General features: G+C 45.5%; 1 protein-coding gene across 5 annotated transcripts in view; it reads left to right on the forward strand.

Annotated features, from left to right (window-relative positions):
- Positions 1-22,261, forward strand: part of LOC133483530 (plexin-A2-like) — a 95,196-nt gene that overhangs the window by 57,473 nt on the left and 15,462 nt on the right. For 2 of the 5 annotated variants that reach the window (XR_009790140.1, XM_061784888.1), the window contains exons 10-21: positions 311-511; positions 1,987-2,083; positions 2,713-2,912; positions 6,844-6,995; positions 8,810-8,927; positions 9,468-9,604; positions 9,935-10,102; positions 13,582-13,675; positions 16,733-16,975; positions 18,736-18,879; positions 19,809-20,043; positions 20,912-21,054. Coding sequence is in view for 4 of the 5 variants with exons in the window: in XM_061784888.1 (XP_061640872.1) it covers positions 311-511; positions 1,987-2,083; positions 2,713-2,912; positions 6,844-6,995; positions 8,810-8,927; positions 9,468-9,604; positions 9,935-10,102; positions 13,582-13,675; positions 16,733-16,975; positions 18,736-18,879; positions 19,809-20,043; positions 20,912-21,054 (1,932 nt within the window). In the remaining variant the exon portion in view is untranslated. Of the gene's footprint in view, positions 1-310; positions 512-1,986; positions 2,084-2,712; positions 2,913-6,843; positions 6,996-8,809; positions 8,928-9,467; positions 9,605-9,934; positions 10,103-13,581; positions 13,676-16,732; positions 16,976-18,735; positions 18,880-19,808; positions 20,044-20,655; positions 21,055-22,261 lie in introns of those variants that run through there. The other 3 variants (XM_061784890.1, XM_061784889.1, XM_061784891.1) reach the window with 3 other exon arrangements.

Below are 22,261 nucleotides of genomic sequence, written 5' to 3' on the forward strand. Positions count from 1 at the left end.
GTCACAACTCCTCAGGAAAACTGCAACGATATTAGTGAGTGGGGAGAGGGAAGTCTGGGCTTCTCTGCTTAGGTTGCTCCCCCTGCGAGCAGCCCCCGGACAAGCGGAAGAAAATGGATGGAGAGACGGATGTGAATTCACCAATTTCATGGCTAAATGAATGCAAAGAACACCACAGAAAGCGAATGCACCGCTTTCCTACATTTTCCCAACAAATTTGGTTGAATTCAAAATTGGATACGTGCCACGGGTTCCGTTACATCTTCCTGTTTGTCTGATCCCCCCCCCCCACACTCCTTTTATTATTCAGGACTGCCCCCAACTCCTTCACTCCGGGCAAATCCTCATACCGGCCGGCGAGGTGCGACCAATTACTCTGAGGGCCCGCAATCTGCCGCAGCCGCAGTCGGGCCAACGGGGCTACGAGTGCGTGGTGAACGTGCAGGGCGTCGGCCACCGCGTCACGGCGCTGCGCTTCAACAGCACCAGCGTCCAGTGCCAGAACAGCTCCGTAAGGCTTTTTCTTTGATTTATTTGTATGTGGGTGAATTTTTTCATTTTTTTGTGGATGGCTGGCAGCGCCTTTCAAGGCAGCATCCGCCCATTGCCGTCTGAATGCGTGGGCGAATGCGGCCCTCTGGAAAGCGCTTTGGGCACCTACGGTGTGGATAAAACACGAATTTCACTCCATTCACCAAAAGACATTTTGTAAAACCGGTTAAAGTGAGGCGGCACGGTGGCCGACTGGTTAGAGCGTCAGCCTCACAGTTCTGAGGACCCGGGTTCAATCCCCGGCCCCGCCTGTGTGGAGTTTGCATGTTCTCCCCGTGCCTGTGTGGCTTTTCTCCGGCCACTCCGGTTTCCTCCCACATCCCAAAAAACACGCATGAATTGGAGACTCTCAATTGCCCGTAGGCATGACTGTGAGCGCGAATGGTTGTTTGTTCCTATGTGCCCTGCGATTGGCCGGCAACCAGTTCAGGGTGTACCCCGCCTCCTGCCCAATGACAGCGGGGATAGGCTCCGGCACGCCCGCGACCCGCGTGAGGAGAAGCGGCTCAGAAAATGGAGGGTTAAAGTGTTATTTTTATGGGTGCGCCTCTCACCACAGTAGGGCACCAGTGATAGCAAAGTAACCATAGAACAGGAAATGGACTTGACCTTATTGTAGCAGTAGTGTATGGTATAAGTGGGAATAATCTCATTTATGTGTGTACGAGGCGTGTCAGCTAAGTTCCAGGACTGGTCTCACAAAGGCACTATTGTATTTGAAATCCAAAATACAAGTTTTCCCCTTCGAAGTACTCCCCCTGCAGTCTAAAACCCTTTCCCAGCGATGTCTCGAAGGATTCTACCGGGATCCTCCACAGCTCTATTGTCACGGCCGTCTCAATGTCCTCCACGTCATCGGGCATCGGGAGCATTGCAATATATTTTGGGCGAAACCAGATCTTGAACTATTTTGACACACGGCGTATAGGTACACTATACGGTTTGCCGCTCCTAATCTCTTTTAACTTAAAGTTTTCGACACCCCTTCCATGGAAATTAGCTACAAAGCTATAATCTGGTACAGAGCATTTTGATATTTTCTGTACGTGGTCCCTGAAAGATAAACAAATGAACTGAAACAACTAAAAATGCACTGGAAAGGGAAAAGAAATCAAATGTATTGTAGTGTAGCATAGTTGTATTTTGAAGAGAAAAGGCTGGAGGGCGGGAGTGTGAAATGGAAAGCAAATAAATACTGCATGCTCCTAGTGAGTCGCTGTGACCTTGTCTTGTATCACCGAACGAGAGGCTGCAGATGAATTCGGGAGATGTCTTCTCTTTGTTGCACGATTACAATGCGAGACGTGTCGTCTGCGACAACGCATGAAAAGGGCACAGTCCTCTGACGCGGGTGATGACAGATGGTTAAAAAGCCTCTCGTTTCTCGCTGCCCTTTCGTCCTCTCCCCGCTCACGGCCGTCTTCTCTTTCCCAGTACACGTACGAGGGTGTGAAGATCAGCGACCTGGCGGTGGAGCTCGCCATCGTGTGGAACGGCAACTTCATCATCGACAATCCCGAGAAGATTAAAGGTGTCTTTCTCCACCCGTATCGGCTCGTAGCCTAGAGGGCGAGGGACTCAATCCGCAACGGCGCCTCACTCATTAGTGTGTCGCGAGGAGTGAAAGATGGAGCTGCACATTTGTTCGCCTTCAACGTAATCGAGGACAGACAAAGTCATGTATTTGATCCGGTCTTAACCCATATTCGTATCGGGGTTTACCTTAGCGGTCATACCTGCAGCAAAAATTGGGACTGACCAGCCCAAAATATGATAAGTAGAACTTCGTTGAAGAAATTCCGACTCTCGAGGGATATCAGCGCAAGTGAAGCTTGAAATCTTCTTCATAATCCTGTTACGTTTTGCGTCAACCAACGAAAAACAAATGAACTCAAGCAATTTATCTGTGAATAAGAGCTTCGTGAACCAAGATTCCACACTGTCAAGCGAGTAACAAACCAAACAGATAAACAACCGAGCCACCGACCAACAGCTGTTAACAAAGAACATTTATCTCGTCATGTGAGCCGATATCCTTGCATCAGTAAATGTGTCTTGTTTTTGGGATGTTGACATGTTGTATTACAGTACATTTTATGAGCCTCATTCGGAGCAGCCATTTCTGCGAATCACTCTTGCGGATGTGCGTCCCTCCCGCAGTGCACCTGTACAAGTGCGGCGCCCAGCGAGACAGCTGCGGCATGTGCCTGCGGGCAGAGAAGAAGTTCCAGTGCGGCTGGTGCAGCAGCGAGGGCAGGTGCACCATGAAGCGCCACTGCCCACCCATCTCGCCGTATGCCAGCCGCTGGCTCGACCTCTCCGCCGCCAATGTCAAGTGCGCCAACCCGCGCATCGCCGAGGTTTGTTCGGCTATCTGGGCCGTTGTCCGACTGGGGGCGAATGAAGTGTTTGGTTATTATTACCAAGTAAAAAGTATATAGTACGTTCAATATACAGTACAGTAGTCACCCGGTTTATCGCGGTTCCCCAATCGCGGTCCAAGTAAAGTATATCAGGGATTTTTTGATTACACTTAAGCTTAAGAAACAATGCAAAATGCCATAGACAGACTAACAAATAGCGTCATAAGGCTTGAAGCAACAGATATTTGAACGCAAATGGTGTATACAGAAACGATCACAATACTCACAGGCATATATTATTTTTCCTCTGTGAAAAATGACGACTACTCAAGCTTACTGAGTCACCTACAGTAGTTGCAAAAGTCTTGTCCGCTTACGTCTGTAGGACTGTATTATACTGCCGCAATGAATGCTGATGCACGAACTGTTTAATTCTTAACATGCTATTTAATTACATGATTATATGTTTTGTTAAAGAACAATATTATAGAGTGCTATTTTCATTATTAAATAACACAATGCAAAAACCTTTGTTGTGTTTTTAGGGAGGTTGAAACGGATTATTGACATTTCTATCCATTTCAATGGGGAAAGATGATTTGAGTTGCAAACGTGGTCACAGAACAAATGAAACTTGCACACAGCCCTCTGAAGTTGGCAAACTTCAATTCACAATTCCCCATCTCGGTACCTTACACACAGAACAGAGAGCCGTGACGAATCCTGCTTAGCTGGTCAGTGTCAAAGGCGCATGAATGCCGCAACGACGGCGATTTTTGCGGGATCTCAGAGGCTTTTGTGTCCGCGTGGGCGACTCAATGAATTTTGCAAGCTAACAGAGTAACGGAAGGCGGCGCACGAGGTAAACATCATGCTTGATAAAGATCACGGCGTCATCGGCATCTGCATTAGCATAATCATGACGAAATATGAAGAGGTTCTCACATGACTGTCGGAGCTCGTCGAAGCCGTGTGACGAACCGTGACACCTGAAAGACGTTTTAATTACACGCTCGGCAAGCAAAATCCAGAATGTAGCTCTTGAATTCGACTGGCCAAGTGGAACACAGTGACCATGCAGATCGAGAAAAACACATGCACTCTATTGAGTGGTCTTTAAAAAAAGGCAGACAGCGAACCCTCACCGATTCGCAAAATCCCCTACCAATTATAAAACGCACATTGTGGCGCCTGTCCACGTTTTTGGAAGATGCCTCAACATCCCGCCAAAATGCACTGCTCCCTCGAGGCCGCCGTGTTAGCCAAGGAGTAGCTAGCGTTGGCCACGAGTTGACAGCAAACAAATACATGATGGAAGACACCGGCCGAGGTCCAACAGGCCGGCGAGGCTTCTTGTGTGGTTGGCGCCAGAGAAAGCAGGGTGGTAAACTACTCAAGGTGATAGGGCGCTGCCGCGAACAGAGAAAATCATTGACACCCACACATGTAATTGGCAAGATGGCAGCAAAGCACTTTTTTTTTCTGTCAGCTATTGCCTGAGCAAATCAAGCACCTACCCTCAGTTGAACAAAGGTGCTTAGCACCACGATGCGACCAGATGGCACCGAAGCAATCTTATTATATGGGAAATGGTTTCGGTCTGAGTACAAAAACAGCTAATGGGTGAGTTTTTCAGCAAACAACAGAGGAGAGATTCCCTCCAAAAATGTGCCAAATGCTGAAGTACGAATACTTTTATTTTTAAGGGTATTATTGAAGATGACTGAAATGATTACGGTAAATTGAATGATTGTTTTGGGATAATAGTTTGGAATATAATTAGGGTTTAAAATAATATAGGCAATGATAAACATGTTTTATGTAGTAGATGTCCTACAGCTATTTCAAATATTTTGCTATTCTTGGACCCTAACTGCATGTCATTAGGTTAACGGAGGAGCATTCTGTGAGGTGACGCGGATGACAGTTCTGGGAATTCGGCTTGTTTCCGAAGCGCTTGAGGGATCTCTTATGTCACAAACCGGTGTTCCAGTCGCACAGAGGCGGCGAGCGGGTCACGCGCCGAAGACGCCGCTGAGCCGGCGCTTCAAAGAGCTGCGGGCCTTTGATGTCCCGCTCGTATTAATAGCGTCGGTGAAGGAGGCGCGGAGAAAGGAATCGAGCGGCGCGTTCCGCCGGAAAGCGCTGCTTTGGCATTGCTGCCGATCTGCTCTCCGGTCCCCCGGAAAGCTTCCGGCTGGGATTGAACATTGGAAGGGACTGCAAATGAATTGTACGAAAGCTTGCACATTCTGGAGAATTGACTTTTCTCTCAATCGTATACAAACAGTTGGGTTTTCTGGAGTGCCTGCCAACACACGTAGTGTAAAAATACACAAGTTTGTAAATCTTTCGGGAACTCTCCATTTCCCAAAATGTATCTGCTAGCAAGGCGTTCTCAATTTGACATAACACCACCTCCGCACAGAGTTTCTCCTCCCGAGATTTGGCGTCAAGGCTGGACGAAGAACCGCCATTTCCAGGCAACAATCGGAATGTTTGAAAGCATTACCAGTTCAAGGCCAAACGCTAATCACCGAATTGTGTTAGCTAGCAGCGTTAGTTTCTGCTAACCGGCACACACGTTTGCGTGTTTGGCAAAATTGTTGCCGGTTGGCTTCTTCTCTGGTTACTCTGCAGTCCAAAAACATGCATGTTAGCTTCAGTGAAGACTCTAAAATTGCCCATACGTGGTAAATTACTCCCAAAGATTGGAGAAAACGGATGGATTGATGGAATCTGGCGGCTTGGCGATAAAACGATGCCCCCAACATTGAAATACAATCCATCTCCAAATCTTGCCTTTTTTCGGAGTAGCCCTTGCCTCACCACAAACCCCTAGCTCTGCCCCCGATCTCGGAAACGCTATAAGGTCTGGCACACGCAAGGATTTTTCAAATCTTCAAATATTGTGTTTTTAAATATCTGTGATAGACCCCAAACAAGCGGCACGGCGGTTGGCTGGTTAGAGCGTCTGCCTCTCAGTTCTGAGGACCGGGGTTCTCCGGTTTCCTCCCACATCCCAAAAACGTGCATGGTAGGTTAATTGGAGACTCTAAATTGCCCGTAGGTGTGAATGTGAGTGCGGAGGGTTGTTTGTTTGTATGTGCCCCGCGATTGGCTTGCAACCGGTTCAGCGTGTACCCCGCCTCCTGCCCGAAGATAGCTGGGATAGGCTCCAGCACTCGCGCGGCCCTTGTGAGGAGAAGCGGCTCAGAAAATGGATGGATGGACCCCAAACAGAAAGATAAATAAATCATTCAACAGTTTTGGTCGTATTGTGTGCGGTGTCCTCCGATAATCTCAACACGGAACACCACACACACAAAGATTCTAATTTCTTAAAACAATTCCCAGTTCCCAGAAAACTTTTATAACATGAATGCAAAATCTCTATCTATATTTTTAAATTCTGTGAGAACGGGTCTTAAGTCTCCCTCTCCAGAGGCGGAGTGAGGAAATGGCTCATTTTCATGAGCGATTTGGCGTACAATGAGCACCGCGCTATCTTTATGTTACGTTGAACCCGGCTTGTTAGTGGAAGTTACCGTCTTCAGCACGTTTTTGGGGTTTTTTTGTTTTTTGCTCTGCTGAGCGGCGATTAAACGATTGAAAAGCACAAGCTAACAAACGACGGCGGTCTCGTTATTGATTGGAAATCGCTACCTTTACGGTTTGCAAAGGCGACACACACTCACTTCCGAGTGTGAAATCAAATCATCAGTAAGCCATTTACACTTAATGTTGGAACGTATGCTGTATAGTGGAATGTAGTTTGAAATGATATTTGAGGGTTTTGGGATGGTAGTTTGCGGTAGATTTATTGTTTATTCGAAACATTTTTGGGGGCGTCATTCAGTACGAAGACAACTGGGAACTGTTTTTAATTGCTAAATCAGCGAATATTGTCTCTGTCTTCCTTCCATAGGTGAGCCCAATTGCTGGACCCCTGGAGGGTGGCACGCTGGTCACCATCCGGGGCCTGAACCTGGGTCTGTCCTTCTCCGAGCTGGAGGGCAACGTGAAGGTGGCGGGAGTGCAGTGCGTCCCGCAGGAGGAAGGCTACATCACCGCCGAACAGTAAGGGCGCCGCTTTATGTGATGTGTTTACAAATTGGCCCTTGAGGAAAAACTTTTTGATTTCTGAATTATCTTCATTCAGCTTTAACGAGGAGAAATTTCATATAGTTTCTTTGCATCTTTGCATATCTAGAACAGATCTATGGTTATCGGTGTAGCACTGGTAGTGTAGTGGCACATGCTCTACCTTTCACGCAGACAGAGTGGGCTCCATTCAGTCATTGCACAAATACCCCCTGTATCAAATGTTATATTTTGTAACACAGGCCTGGAAAGAAATGGCCCCAGGGTTGTAGTTTGGACACCACTGCTTGACAGCATCAATCCGTGCATTTGTATTTTCCACATCGGGTTGTCGAGAATGTCGTCGGAGGCGGGGCTTGCTCTGACTCTGATGTAGTCAGAGGCAACGGGAAAAGACGGCGTTAATTGAAATGCGCGGCGTGTCGCCGAGCGGAGGGACAATCTGTTAGCCGTGTGTTTCTCTCGCAGCCATGTCATGTGATTCGGCTCACACTGCAAGGCTTTCGAATTTATATCCTTCTTTTTAAAAAAAAAAAAAGAAAAGAAAATTAAAAAAAATACAAATAGTGAAAAAAAGAACATGCTGACGGAAAATGAGAAAACTCTTTGACGATTCACCGTGCGCCCTAAAACAAGACAGCACTGATATAAGAGACATTCATTTGAACGTGGGCTCACTTATTTACTGGCGTATTCATGTCACGTTTTATCTTATCGGCCCGGCAAGACAATACGGATTTATTGTAGAAACTCGTACGTTGTCATGACAACTGCAGGTAATGGTGGGCGGCGATGGCGCTGCGGCTGGGGGATGAGGGGGTAGTTTATCATCTGAGTTGTGGAGCTCTTTTCCATTAGGAAGAAAGATGGTCTTCTACATTGACCCGCAACTTTTAGGGAAGCAGCCTCAATCACAGCAGCCCCCCCGGCGAAATGTGTATTTGTGTGCGCATCGTCAGCCGCCAAATCTTCTTCAGTTTGGTTTGTTTGGAATGGGAAACCATGATCTGGCTCGTGTTTGCAGTTATGTTGCGAGCTAGCCAGCTTCGTAAATAGTGTGACACTCGGTAAGCCGTGTAAACGCAACGCAGAACTGCGCCGCATAGTCGCATGACCGTCGACAACAAATCGAACTGGGACAAGGGTTGTTGTGAAACGATGCATTTGTGTTAGCGAATAACGATGACAATATTGTGCTCTCAAAAGTTAAGGGGTGTGAAAACTGGTTTCCAGCCAGGAGTAGGGTTTCCAAGTTTAAAACAGGTTAAGGTTTTCAAGCCAAGTTGAGGGTTTGAATTAGGGATTCAAGCCTCGGTTAGAGTTTAGAGCTAGGTTTCGAATGAGGGTCTCTCCCCTGTCAGGTTTGAAGACAGTTTCAAGGCAGGATTAGGGTTTCAACGAAGAGTTCCAAGCCAAGGTTGGGATTTCTCGTTCGAGTTTTAAATTAGGGTTGCAAGGCTGAGTTAGAGTTTCAAATGAAGTTTCCCCAAACAGGATTAAGGTTTCAGGTTAGGGTTTCGAACCTAAACGGAAATTTCAGGTAGAGGATTTTTTTTAGACAGGGTAAGTTTCAAAGTAGTAGTTTTTAAAAGTTCGCTTTGGAATGAGGGTTTCAAACTAGGATTAGGGTTTGCAAACTGGTTGAGAGGTTCCGTGTGACTTTGATACCTTTATCACATTTGGCCAATTGAAATGCACACGCATACGCTACACGCTTGCTAACACAACGGAATGTTATTTCTCGGTGGCTGCCCGACGACCTGGACTGCATCTACGTTTCCGCGTGCCAGGATCGTGTGCGAGATGGTCGCCGCCCCAAAAGGAAGCGCGCCGGGCCCGGTCAAGCTTTGCGTGGGCGAATGCAGAGCGGAACTCCGCGCGCAGTCCCAGCAGCTCTACTCCTTTTTGGTAATTCAATGTTCCATTGAATCCATTGAATCTGTAATTATCAAATGGAGAAGCAGACAATGGAATAGTTGATTAGGGAGCTTTTGTTCAAAGATCTTGCGTATTAGTCTGTGTGCTAATAATCATTTTTATGTCTTTTTTTTTTTTTTGCAAACAGCCTATTTAATAGCACACTGATTTTCTATTGCCGTCATTCCAAACCAAATCTGAAATGATACAATTTCACTTAATTATTCTTTTTTTTTTTTTTTACTATAAATAATATATCTTTATTCATCTAGCTGTGCCAGCGACATATAGTGGCAGGCAGGACAATTAAATGCTCTTCCAATTACAATTTCAACTTGAACTCAGATTTGACAATATGTAAATTTGCATAAATTGAGATTTCAGTATAAAGTGCCGAACTTTTTCCAGTTACGAGCCACGGCTCGGTCGAGTTGTTGCTTCGTGTCGCGAGCCGCTTTATATCCCCTATTTGTGACGTTTTGTTTGGCGGTGTGCTGTGAAAATCTCTTGATTCGTTTCGGTTCTCGACAGACCCCTTCCTTGCTGGCGCTGACCCCGGGCAGAGGGCCCGAGTCTGGGGGTACCAAGGTGACCATTGTCGGAGAGAACTTGGGTGCTGGCAGCTCTGTCACTGTGTACTTTGGCAACCAAACGTGCGAGCTGTACAGGTAAGCTAAGTGCATCAAAGACGTTCATTCAGCTTGCAGCAAACCTCAGTCAGAAACAGCAGCAAAAAAACCAAACAAACAAACAAACCCCAAAACACGCATAAAGACCTAATTTCGGTGTGGGGGTATTGTCATGCTAAAATCGCCTGACAGGGTGAGGCGAGGAGCCATGAGCTCCAGCGCCCTCTAATTCCACCCTTCCATCTCTAATGTGTCAGTAATAAGAAGGCTATAATGAACACAAGCGCCAGGCTCCCATCTGCGTGAAGCTGAGGATTTGCGGCAATCAAAAGTGGGACGAAATCCTCCTTTTTGCTTCTCCTCCGACAGGAGGACCGCGTCGGAGATCGTTTGCTTCTCTGCTCCGTCCGTGACCGGAGCGGGGCCGGTGCGAGTCGGTCTGAGGGTGGACCGGGCTAAGGTTCCCGGTAGTCTGTCCTTTGAGTACATACAAGACCCCACAGTGCAGCGCATTGAGCCCCTGTGGAGCATTACAAGGTAACACTAACGACCACACTCGAGCAATATTGCTGCTGTCCGATTAAAAAACGACCACGACGACGACACTTGTCTTAGTGTTTTTGGTTTATTTGAGGAACACTCCTGACGGCCAATGGAAATACGGTGTCCTCAATAATGATTTTGACAACGTGATCGTTACAGAATACGGAGGGGACAAAACGGATGTCCCGTGAAAACCTTGGTATGCAAAGTTCATAAGCACAACTTCCTCGTTCGACCTCGCCTCCCCGATTCGCTTTTAATCGTAGACGAAACACGAGCCCCAGCGCGATGAAAGAGGAACGCTTCATCACGGTCACTTACTTGCAACGATCCAAGTGTCGACAACCTCCGATTATAAACGGAATGTTTCGCGCAGATAACTTTAAGTCAAGACCTGTTGAGACGCCAACTGCCGTCACTGTTGTAATGAACAGTGTCGACAACCTTGGAGTACGAACGGAACATTTCCAGCAGATGATTGGCAGTCGTGAAGAAAAAGGGAAAATTGGGCCTACGTGCCAATCGCGGTCACTTTGTTTTCATGAGCCAAGCATCGACAAGCTTGAGTAACGAATGTCATGTTTTACGCAATGTGACTGACAGTCATGGAAAATAATGGAAGTTGGACCTGTTGAGATGTCAATAGCAGTCAACGAATCAAAATGAATGTTTTGAGTATATGAAGGATAAAGGCATGAAAAACAAAAGTTGCAATTAGACTTAGTGAGAGTCAAAATCATCCACTATCCGTGCTTCTACCTCTTCTGACTTTGAAAGATGCTCTGGGAGATCAGCTCAACTTAGACGATCTGGAATTCACGGGCAGCTTGCACAAAAGGGATTTTGCCAAACTGCTCATTTTAGTCGTGTAATGTTTCATGAATGGCTGTAACTTTGCAGGCTCCGCGGGGCTCTCGCAACTCGTGTTTGCGCGCTGAATATGCTGTTTAATTAGAGGAGCGCTGCGAAACGAGCGAGAGACAAATTGAAAACGGGCCCCGGGTTGATCAGAGCTGCAAAAACAAATGCAAGTTGGTTGATGTAGATGAGGCAAGAGCATTTATTTCCTCACTGGGCCAATCGTCGCAAAGCACGTACTGAAGCGTATTAGCTGAGTTTTACCGTCAAAAAGCTGAGTGGATATGCGCTTGGCATTGAATGATGGGACAAAGTGTCGAAGCTTTGAAGATACACTGTCAACACAGCCTCTCAAAATTTGAGTCCGTAGCACAAGTTAAGCAGTCACTACTCGGGTGAAAATGCATTTCATCTGGCTGTTTGCCTTTTGGGAATTTGACAAGGCAATTCCACTCCAAATGTACTTTTCACATGCTTATCTGCAGCACAATGTGACGTGTTGCGCACAATGTTCTTTTGCTTTTGTCAAGGATGCAAACGGACAGGGCTGAGCTGAGAAATATCTGCGCGTGTTAACGCATCGCGGCAAAATCACATTTGGAATTCAGCTCCCTTATGCTCATTGCATGGCGAGAACATCAAGCGGTGGACTTCAATGGTGAATTGCTAACAACAGTTGGGGGGAAAAAATAGTTGCTTGATTTTGCCACTCTGTTGATTTTGTCTTCCTGGTTTATGAAATGTGGTGAAGAGATGGGAAGTTTCGCCTTCATGCGTTCCTCCTTGGCCCACACACCAACCCCCAATACAAAAGGTGGCCATCTGTTTTGCATCTTGATGGACCGCATGTGTGCTGCAATTGACATTTTCCATTTCAAACATGACCATCATTAAAAAGCACAAAAGGTTGTGGTGCCTTAAGATCTTTTTGCTCACTACTTGAGATGAATGTGTGATCCTACTTTACTTGGAGGACAAAGAGTTTTGTTTCTCAACTCATTATCCATTTCTCAAGATAATTGCTGGAAATGTGCTGATTGAGAACTATGTAGTACTGAATTGTGGAGATATAGTGTGAAACTGCTTGTCCCCATTTCAGTTGTCCAGATTTTTGGGGGCCGCTCGGTGTGAAGTGACACATTTGGCCGGCATGAGGCCCCCCTTCCGCACTATACAAGAACTTGAGACCCTTTGTTCAAATCAGCAGTTATCCGGCGCGATTGCGAGGTACTTATTTATATGTACCTTAGTTCTAATTATGCAGAGTTAGGCTAGCTAGCTAGCGACACCGACACCGCAAAAATGCATCTTCCCTGCATGCCACAATTTACCCAGCAGTCATCTGATTTCCATGATATGTTGGAACGCAAATCATTAGAGTTCGCCACAGGATGAATAACGTGCCGCCCTGCTGTGTTTAATAAACGTTTGACTTTACCTGAAGTGTCTGACCCGGTGGGATAGATTCCAGCCATCAGTAGGGATTTATTCCACCATTTTGAAGCTTGATTTGATGTTTTACATAATCAAGTTTGGCAAGTCTGTTAACAACACTCTCCTCTCTGGTGTGTCAAACCTACAAGACATGTTTTGACTTTACAGGACATTTTCTCAGATGAGTATTTACAGTCTCTTTTCGCCTGCCTCAGCTCAACTCCCTTGTGGCCCTCCAAATTGTGGAATGCACTTCCAGTTTAGCGTAGAGCTCCCTCTTTTCATAGGACCTTTCAAAAAGCAGTTAAACACGTTTGTTCCGCCCCGAAAAAAATTTGAAATGTACTTATTTTGGTTTGATCACTCGGTGTTTTTCTCGGATCAACTGTAAACTGTGTTTCTGTCGTTTCCCTATATTTTCTTATATGTAACTGTGAAAAGTCCTACATAAATCAAATGCATTTACATACTCAACTCCTGTGTGGTTGAGAATCGTCACACAGCGATTTCATTGATAATTGAATTGTCAAAGGGCAATTTGATTGTTGAAGTTTCTTGAGTGGCAAAACCTTTTTTTCGATAAAGGACTAAACTTCAATTTGGTGCTGAGGAGGGATTGTTGGGCGCGATGTCCCTGCAGATTAAGACTGCTGAGAGACACTCGGTCTTATCGCCGAGGAGCTCTGCGGAGATGCAATCAAGACTTCTCATCTCGAACGCACAGCCCCACCGTGAGCCTCTCCGAGCTTAGCTACATACAGCCTTTGAAGTGCAAACAGACTGGACATGTTCAATTTTTCTCACTGGCTTGAATTTTCACACACTGTGACGGGAGATCGTGCCGGCGCACAGGTTTTGCAAAAGATCAGAGAGCGTGTCGTTCACTGTAACCTCATCGCACCGGTACAGATATGTAAACAAGCAGCTCCTGCATTTATGCTTCAGAATACAAAAATAGAAGCCAGCTGGTTTCCCCCGTTTGATCTGACACTCCCGCCCAATAACAAAGAGCGCGGTGCTTTGCCAGCGTCTCCAAAAGTCTATTCCCGCTGCCTCTGAGGAAAACATTGGGTTAGAAGGCTTGCGAGACCGATCCACTTGCAGTAGTTACTCTCATTAGCGAAACAGTTTGGAGCAGCATAACGCCGACTGATAATTAGTTCCTCTTCCCCTCCATACAGTGGCCACACCACGCTGACGGTGACCGGGACCAACCTGGACGTGGTGCAGGAGCCGCGGGTCCGAGTCAAATACGGCGGCCGCGAGTCTGTCAATGTGAGTGTGATATCAGCTAAAGCGCTGCACTGAACCGCTAATGAAGTTGTTTACTTTTGATCAGTGATAATCCGAGGAGATTTCAAGCTGCGGGAGATTCACTGTTTCAACGCACGACTCATTATAGCTTATTTGACTTACTCGTGCTGGTATTGTCTAGTATTGAGATTCTTTTTTTCCATTAATGAACACACTAACTGGCTGGACCTAAAGCTAACAAAATTGAACAAACAAATTGTGACTTTGCACTAAGGTTAAGGCTGGAATTACACTGCAGATCTTAAGAGCCCCATGCCGATTGAATGCCTGTATCCAGTTTTTCAAGTGACCAATTTCCCGTCTATAGTCAGGAGTACCATACCTTCGACAATCATGAGCAGTGGAGGGAATTAGGAACAGTTCAAAATAGCACTCAGTGATCGCACAAAACTGTCTGGTTTCTGCTCGAAAGCAGAAATAATGTCAGGAAAATCCTATGACAGCAGCTGAAATTCATTTGGGGTTCATCAGAGGCACTTTCAATCGCGGCTGTTTTGTCTGCTTCCTCCCATTTGACATGACTTTGAATGTGATGGGGTCATTTTGTACCCAGTCACAAGAAGCTGTGTAGACTTGTGCAAACATGTTATGTCAGTTGTTTACTTATCGTTCGCCTCTCAAAAAAAAGGGTTTTAAAAAATTTACAAAAAAAAAATCACTTGAGTTGTACAGGAGCGGCACGGTGGCCGACTGGTTAGAGCGTCAGCCTCACAGTTCTGAGGTGCGGGGTTCAATCCCCGTCACCGCCTGTGTGGAGTTTGCATGTTCTCCCCGTGCCTGCGTGGGTTTTCTCCGGGCACTCCGGTTTCCTCCCACATCCCAAAAACATGCATTAATTGGAGACTCTAAATTGCCCCTAGGCATGACTGTGAGTGCGAATGGTTGTTTGTTTCTATGTGCCCTGCGATTGGCTGGCAACCAGTTCAGGGTGTACCCCGCCTCCTGCCCGATGACAGCTGGGATAGGCTCCAGCACGCCCGCGACCCTAGTGAGGAGAAGCGGCTCAGAAAATGGATGGATGGATGGAGTTGTACAGGTTCTAAGTCACATTCCATTTTTCTTGGGCTAATTTGTTTGTCACAGAAACCTGGCATTTGAACAGGGGTGTGTGTGTGTGTATTCGTGGAGACTTTATATCCACATGCATAAATTGTTTGCAATTTGCAAAGCTATACATCATCAAGGGTTCTGTTGGAGATCAAAAAGAGGCGGCATATAGAATGGTTAAGTCCAAAAGGACATTTAATATTCAGTTATTTTGGTTGTCCATGCCCGTAACGTTCCTTATATGGAAAACTCTTATTTACTTTGAGCTTGGCACTTTCGACCTGGAAGGGATATCATGACACATTGGCACGAGATATGGATAGCATCCAACCATTAAATGCTGGTAATCAGTGTTGATCGCATGGACGCTTCTGAGGTACTCCTCAAGTGTAGTCCGGTTTTCATCATGACCCCAGAAACACCATGAGGCAAATGTAAAAGAAGCTGCTCGACCGCATGCGTGCAGACGGCGGTCCGCTCTGAGGCAATTCAATGTTGCGCTAATGACGCCTGCCCAGGATTTGAGCTGCTCAATTAAAACGGCATGTTTGACAGAACTGCTGGCGGCGCCGCCATCTGAGAGAGGCTTATAGTCGACCTTTGACACGTATCAACTGCCGAGAAAGAGGGTCACAGACAAATTTAATGAGGGCGGCGGGTTTCTATCATAAGTATCTGTAAAACATAGTTTGGATGGCAAAAAAAAAGAAAACAATGCTTTGAAATCCAAAGACGGTGACTTGAAACCATTCTGTGCAAAAGTTGAGATAATAATAAAGAAAAAGAAAAAATGGTTTGACGCTGTTGAAACTTTAAGGTCAGATGGATTTTGAGTAGTTTAATGAGGAAAATAATGAGTTAGTGATAAAAAAAAAAAACGACTTATCAGCAACTGGAGAATGACAGTTTCTGCAAGAGAAACGTGAATGAAGAGTTCCAAACAGTCACCTTGAGTACACACGCGTTAATATGATGAAGTGCAATAAAAATGCCCGATTTTTGCAGTTACTGCCCATAACTGACTTCCAGAGAGGTTCCTCCAACGCATATTACTTTGGCTCGTCGAGTCTTCGACAAATAGGACCTTACTGCATCCAATGGCTACTTGAAGGAGCATGAATATTTACCTACAGAGCTAAGCTACTATGAACAACTTCAAATTGGTAGTGTGAAATAACAAACAAACAAACAAACAAAAAACAACAAAGTGCTCATTTTACCATATTTTCTATCACTATAGGGAATCCGCACAATCTTTCCGGCTTACTAAGCACGAATTCAACTCGTCGCAATTGGTTTGTCTGTGGAACCGATCTTTAGCTATTTGCTGAAAAACTCACCTCATCAAATATTTTTGTCATTATTCTGGAACACCCAAAAATGCCTCGCGGTGCATTTTTCCAAAACTAAGTAATCTGTAAGGATTTGATTTGAAGGGTAATATTCTAAAATGAGTCATAGTGTGTGGTATATTTACAGTTTTAACTATTATTATAGGCAATTATAAACATATTGCGGGGTTGTCAATTACTTGTGGTTTTTCCACTATTAGCAGGGGTTTACAATATACAATTTCCCTTAATTTGTCAATAAATGATCATGTCTTAAATTAGAAGTGTATCCTTGTTCATCTATCTACCCCAGCGACATACAGTGACAGGCAAAACAATGAAATGTTCTTGTCTTAGATGGCATAAGGTACCACCATGACATACGTAAGTCATGGATTCCGTTGACCATATCAGCTTTGTGTTCAATTAAACAGGCTCGGATTTCACATAAAGGAAACTATCATTATTTGAGTATTCCTCATTTTTATGACATTTTTGTTTGGTGGTGTGCCATGAGATTTGCCGGTATGTAAAATGGTTGTCTTGGCACACAGACGCTTGGGAAACACTGGTTAACCGTATAAGTGTGGGAACCGTTGCACCTTTCGGTAACTCGGATTTGGATGTGACTTGTGCGCAGGTGTGCAAAGTGCTGAACACGACCACCATCAGCTGCTTGGCTCCATCGCTGCAGTCCGAGTACGACGGCGGTCGAGCAGAGAGTGTCAAGCGCGTGGACGAGTTTGGCTTCGTTTTCAACAACGTCCAAGCGCTGCTCACCTACGGCAACAGCAGCTTCGTCTATTACCCCGACCCCTACCTGGAGCCCCTCAGCCTCTCGGGCATCCTGGAGCAGAAACCGGGCGCCCCCATCATCCTAAAAGTATGTTAGCGGTTAGCTAGCTGGTCATTTGACAACATTAACGACGCTTGGGTTCGTGGTCAGGTGTTAGGGTTAGGTTCGGGGTTGGCGTTATCATTTGTGTAAAGTGTAGGGTTACCGTTAGCGGTTAGGGTTTAGGTGAGGTTTGGTCTGGAGTCGGGTAAGGATTTGTGTTGGGGATGTTCGATACCATTTTTTCAGAGCAATACCGGTACGAGTATTCACTCTTGTGTATGCACCGATACACCCGGATGTTTGCATCCAAACGTTCGTGGTACCACTAGCTTGCTAGGCTACATAACGTTTTTGTCGCCTGCTTGCGAGCCGCATCGTATTCAAAGTACGTGAACATACCTCAAGCGAGCCTAGAAAAATGAATGTCCTCTCCTGTCCTGAGACCGGTGACCACCAACGCACGTTTCTCCGCATTTTGTCCTTATAATACAGTCGGCGCGCTCCACTCTTGTTGTCGGCGCCACGGTAACGAGCGTATCCGGTCGCATTTGAGTTGACAAGATAAAGCCCAATGATCGTAAAAATCGGGATGCGGTGGTATCGGAATACAAGAGTTTATTGCAGGAGTCTGAAAGTGAAATCGTGAAAGAGCAAATTTGTCTTGCAGTCTGATCCGGGCAGTACGTGTTGTCTGTCTCAGACGTGTTGTCTGTTCCACACCGCCGACATGTTTTTTTTTTTTTTTAAATAACTTTATTGGCCGTCAGATATTTACAGGACTACGCCAAAAGACACGCGACAAGGCTAAAAATAAACTCGGTGTTGGATTCAAATATACCGTGCACGAAGGCGACGCGGAGTAAATGTCTTTTTGCGGAGTCATTGATCGGATCGAATTATGACATTAAAGCCGATCAGCATAAAATGCTAATTATTGGCCGATACCGATAAGGCCGATAAAATCGGTGTAAAGTCTACTTTATACATTGCACTATTCCATCCGGCGACCACCAGGTTGCTTGGTAACAGCAGAGTAGGCAGTATCCAATTACAATTGTCCTTGTTGTTAGAGGAGCTGACATTATCTTTTCAATTTTTACCTTTGTGCCATTCAACTTGTCAAAACACATACTAGACTACCTATGTATGTCCACGATAGAGTAGTTCATGTATCCTTAATTAAAAATCAAAGTTTGCACACCCCATTTGTCTGCAACAGAAATATTGAGCAGTTGAGTGCTTTTCCCATCACCAATGGCAGTAAAGGGCCAAAGATGCATTATGTTCAAAGTGTCCTTTCAGGGATCAATAAATCTCATTCCATTAAGTCATCTTCCATTCACGTTTCAGGGTCACAACATAATGGGCTACTTCCTCTGTATCGCGCATTTCCTCTCACAAAAAGCCTCCTGGTCGTTTTGAATTTGCCGACATTTTGGCTAGCAGCGTTTATTGTTTCGTAGCGTCATGAATTCCAATTCATCACGTACAAAACCCTTTGAAGGGCGCATTTCAGGATGAATCGTGAATGTAAGACTTTTGAAGGATCAGGGAACACCTCGCATATTCTTGAAGAGGGCTGATGAATGGAATGAGCCCAAACTTGCATGGTAAACATTCAATTGAAATTGGAATACAGCAAACAGCGACTAATTCAGCGGGTCTTTCATTTGCAATAGTTTTTAAAGAATTAGCCCAGATAAATGATGATCGCAATGATCATTTATATGCTAATGAAATTCAGCAGTCATCAAATGATCTGCTGCACAGTGAGGAAAATCGAATTTCTCTTTTCGATGACGCAGGGTCGTAACCTGGTTCCATCGGCGTCGGGTGGCGCCCGGCTGAACTACACCGTCCTGATCGGGGACACGCCCTGCTCCCTCACAGTGTCCGACACCCAGTTACTCTGCGAGCCGCCCAACCTCACTGGCCAGCACAAAGTCCTGGTCAGTCTTAACGTGTCGCTGTCCGCCATCGTGTCTGATTGCTTGCACGGCGGGGGATGTGGGTCAGCGCACATTTGTCGTGTTGGTGTGTTTTGTGGGTCAACCAAAGGCTTTGTCTCTTGTCATTGTGTGTCATTTACGGTCCGCTAGCCTGCCAGTTGCAACGGCACTTTGCCTTGCAGAATTATTGACACACGCTCTTGCACAAATTGGGAAAAGAGCTTGAAAACCACAACGGCAACAAAACAAATGTCAAGTGACTAAAGTTTTCCAAAGACTACAAGGCCACAGGATAAAGAAACGATCCATGGCCGGCTTGTATCTCTCCTGCTACAGCATCTTAAATGTTTACTTTTTTTTTTTTTTTTTAATGATGGTCAATAAAGAATCCATGTCTCCCCCGTGGAGGAGAGGTGTTCCTAGCAGGCATTCTATTGTTTGCAAATCTGAAAAAAATAATAATAATAATCAAATCAAATCCCCACATGATTCTTCTGTTGAAGCACAAAGCGTATTGATTATGAATGGGATCAAATCTAATATGGCCTGGGTAGTACATATTCCTTGACACCTTTCAAACAATTAAAATCAATATTGCTTATTGTAGCTGGGGTTAATGGTACAGCATTATCTGTACAAGCGGTCCTCGGTTAACGATGTACTTTGTTCCTACATAGCCCAAATTTGTACGTAGTGGATATAAAAAGTCAACACACCGGCCCTAAGTACTTTTGTACTTGATTGTTCCTTCCTGTGTCGCATGATGACGTATCCTTACGCCGCTGCACAAACAAGTTTGTCGCAAGGCTTTCGAAATCTCGTATGTCGGGAAAGTAGCAAAGCCAAAGCCTTGACTTTGGTAAGCCTGCTGCAATTTTCAACTGATTGTTCCTTAGGTTTGTCACACTATTCCGCATTGACTTGTCCAGGTCCAAGTGGGAGGACTTCATATCTCTCCGGGCGAGGTCCACATCCACTCCGACAGCCTCCTCACGCTGCCCGCCATCATGAGCATCACTGCCGGGGGAGGGCTGCTTCTGGTGGTGGTCGTCATCGTCCTGCTCGCCTACCGACGGAAGTCGCACGAGAACGACCTGACGCTGAAGCGTCTGCAGCTGCAGATGGACAATCTGGAGTCTCGCGTGGCTCTGGAGTGCAAGGAGGGTGAGGAATGCCAAAGTGGAATAAGCGAGTCATGGGAAGGGCATGGTACACCTATATGTGTTGTTGTTGTTTTCTTGCTCAGTTGTTCGCTGAAAAAGTCACCTATTTGTGAGTTCTGTGCTATTTCTATAATGCTTTAAGATGCCACAAGATGGCACCAAAGTCCCGGCTAGTAGGAAAGTAGTCATGTATGGCAAGGAAGTATGTTGAAGTGATGCACCTCGACTGAGAGACTAATATCGTATGTTGGGGAGAGACTAAGTTTAGCCTGGGTTGTTAGTAGAATTTACAGAGTGCCTTCTACCAAACATGTTTGCTGCACGGAACGGTTTCACCTTAAGACATATTTGAACGGACGGAGCAGCATAGAAACAAAAACAAATGATTGAATATGCAACTGAGCCCTGCGGCACACGCCTCCTCAGTTGCTATTCGTTTGGATTCCAGTGGATGGAATGCAAAAATCCACAGCAGTGGATGAGGTAATATAGGCAATTATCCAAAAACATTGGAGAGGCATAAATTACTCCCATGATTTTGCTTTTAGCAGCAGGGCTCATTCCCTGTCATTATCAGCTTACTGTATTGTGGCAAATGTGCGTTCTTTCACAGAGCCGTGGGGCAACCCGCAATAAGAAAATCAGTTTTACACACTTGACAACATTTCTTTCAAAACAACACGGTGGCACAAGTGAGTCTTTACGCATCAAATTTCACACTCCTGTTATGATTCTATAGGCTTCCCTAGCACACTTCCCTGTTCTAGCTTCAACCCACCCCCCCCCCCCCCCCCCCCCCATTCGGTGAAATCACCGCTTATACAGAACAGCGAGATAAAATACTGAATGCGTTTCTGCACTCTGTGAAGCTTTCGCAGAGCTACAGACGGACATCAACGAGCTGACGAGCGACCTGGACCGAGCAGGCATCCCCTACCTAGACTACCGCACTTACGCTATGAGGGTTCTCTTCCCTGGCATCGATGACCACCCTGTGCTCAGAGACCTGGAGGTGAGACACGTCCAAGGCGACATTTTAAAGCCTTTGCATTTCGACCTCAAGGCTCTGGTATACAATGGAGTATTTTTGGCCACGGCTGTCAAAGCGTCAAACAGAGCGACGTGAGCAAACGCTAGCCGGGGCTCGGCGCTTTGTCTTGGGTTTGTTTCGTGTCGCAACAGATGGTGAAGCTTGCAGCCTCAGCGACTCTCCGCAGTGCAGTCGAAACTGTCACCGCAACCGCCAATCCATCTCAGCGCTCAAAACTGTTCAAAGGATACTTTTTGTCGTTATTTTAAGGCAGTACTTGATGTGTTTTTTCCCTTTAAAGTCCTGTCTATGCATCTTTGCAAGAACAGCAAGCCTGTAACCATGAGCATTTCAAAAAGGATTCTACAGTGAATACGAGAAAACTAGCTATTGGCTGGTGACCAGTCTGAGGTGAAAACAAGCACGATCAAAAAAATGGAAGGACGGAATTAGTAGAAAACATACATATTGGGGCAACTAAAAAAAAAAAAAAAGCCTATTTGTTTACAAGAACACAAGGTAAAAGGTCTTAATTGTCGTTTTCGTGGATGATCAAATGCAAAACAAAAAACGACATAATAACGCTGACCAAAACTTGGTGGGGGAACCTGACGTGATCACATTTGGTTCAGAACCAGATAAAAAGCACAGGAGAAAAAGGGTGAATTTGCAAGTGTCGCAATCCCCTGTCGACCAGCAGATGGAGCGGTGTGGAAAAAAGCTTCTTCCGTGTTAAGATGAACGCACTTTGGAATTTGCATTACCGCCACCTGCAGCGCTGGAGTGGCTGTGCAAGTCACGTTTGAACAAAATTAGTGAAATGGACATGATTAGGAACACTTATGATAAAAAAATATCATACACACATTCATTAAAGTCCATGGAAAGTAAAACAAATCCTTTTTAAAAAAGCCTTCTAAATTTGACACACCACAGAGAAGTGTTGTTGCTAACCCTGCAGTAACTTGCAATAACCACTGATGCAAACGAAGACGCTCGAGTTTTTATGTTGTCGGCGGGGGACGGACTCGTCACTGGGCCCCGTTTTAGCTACATCCCAAAAAATCTAATTTAACGGTATACTTCCACAATTGAGTACTACACAGTTCTCAGTCTTTGCACATTTTCAGCAAATATCTTCAAACGTATTGAGAAACAAATCTCTGAATTCACATTGCAGCTTCTTTTT

This window comes from Phyllopteryx taeniolatus, chromosome 9 (assembly GCF_024500385.1).
Source record: "Phyllopteryx taeniolatus isolate TA_2022b chromosome 9, UOR_Ptae_1.2, whole genome shotgun sequence".
Classification (NCBI taxonomy): Eukaryota; Metazoa; Chordata; class Actinopteri; order Syngnathiformes; family Syngnathidae; genus Phyllopteryx; species Phyllopteryx taeniolatus.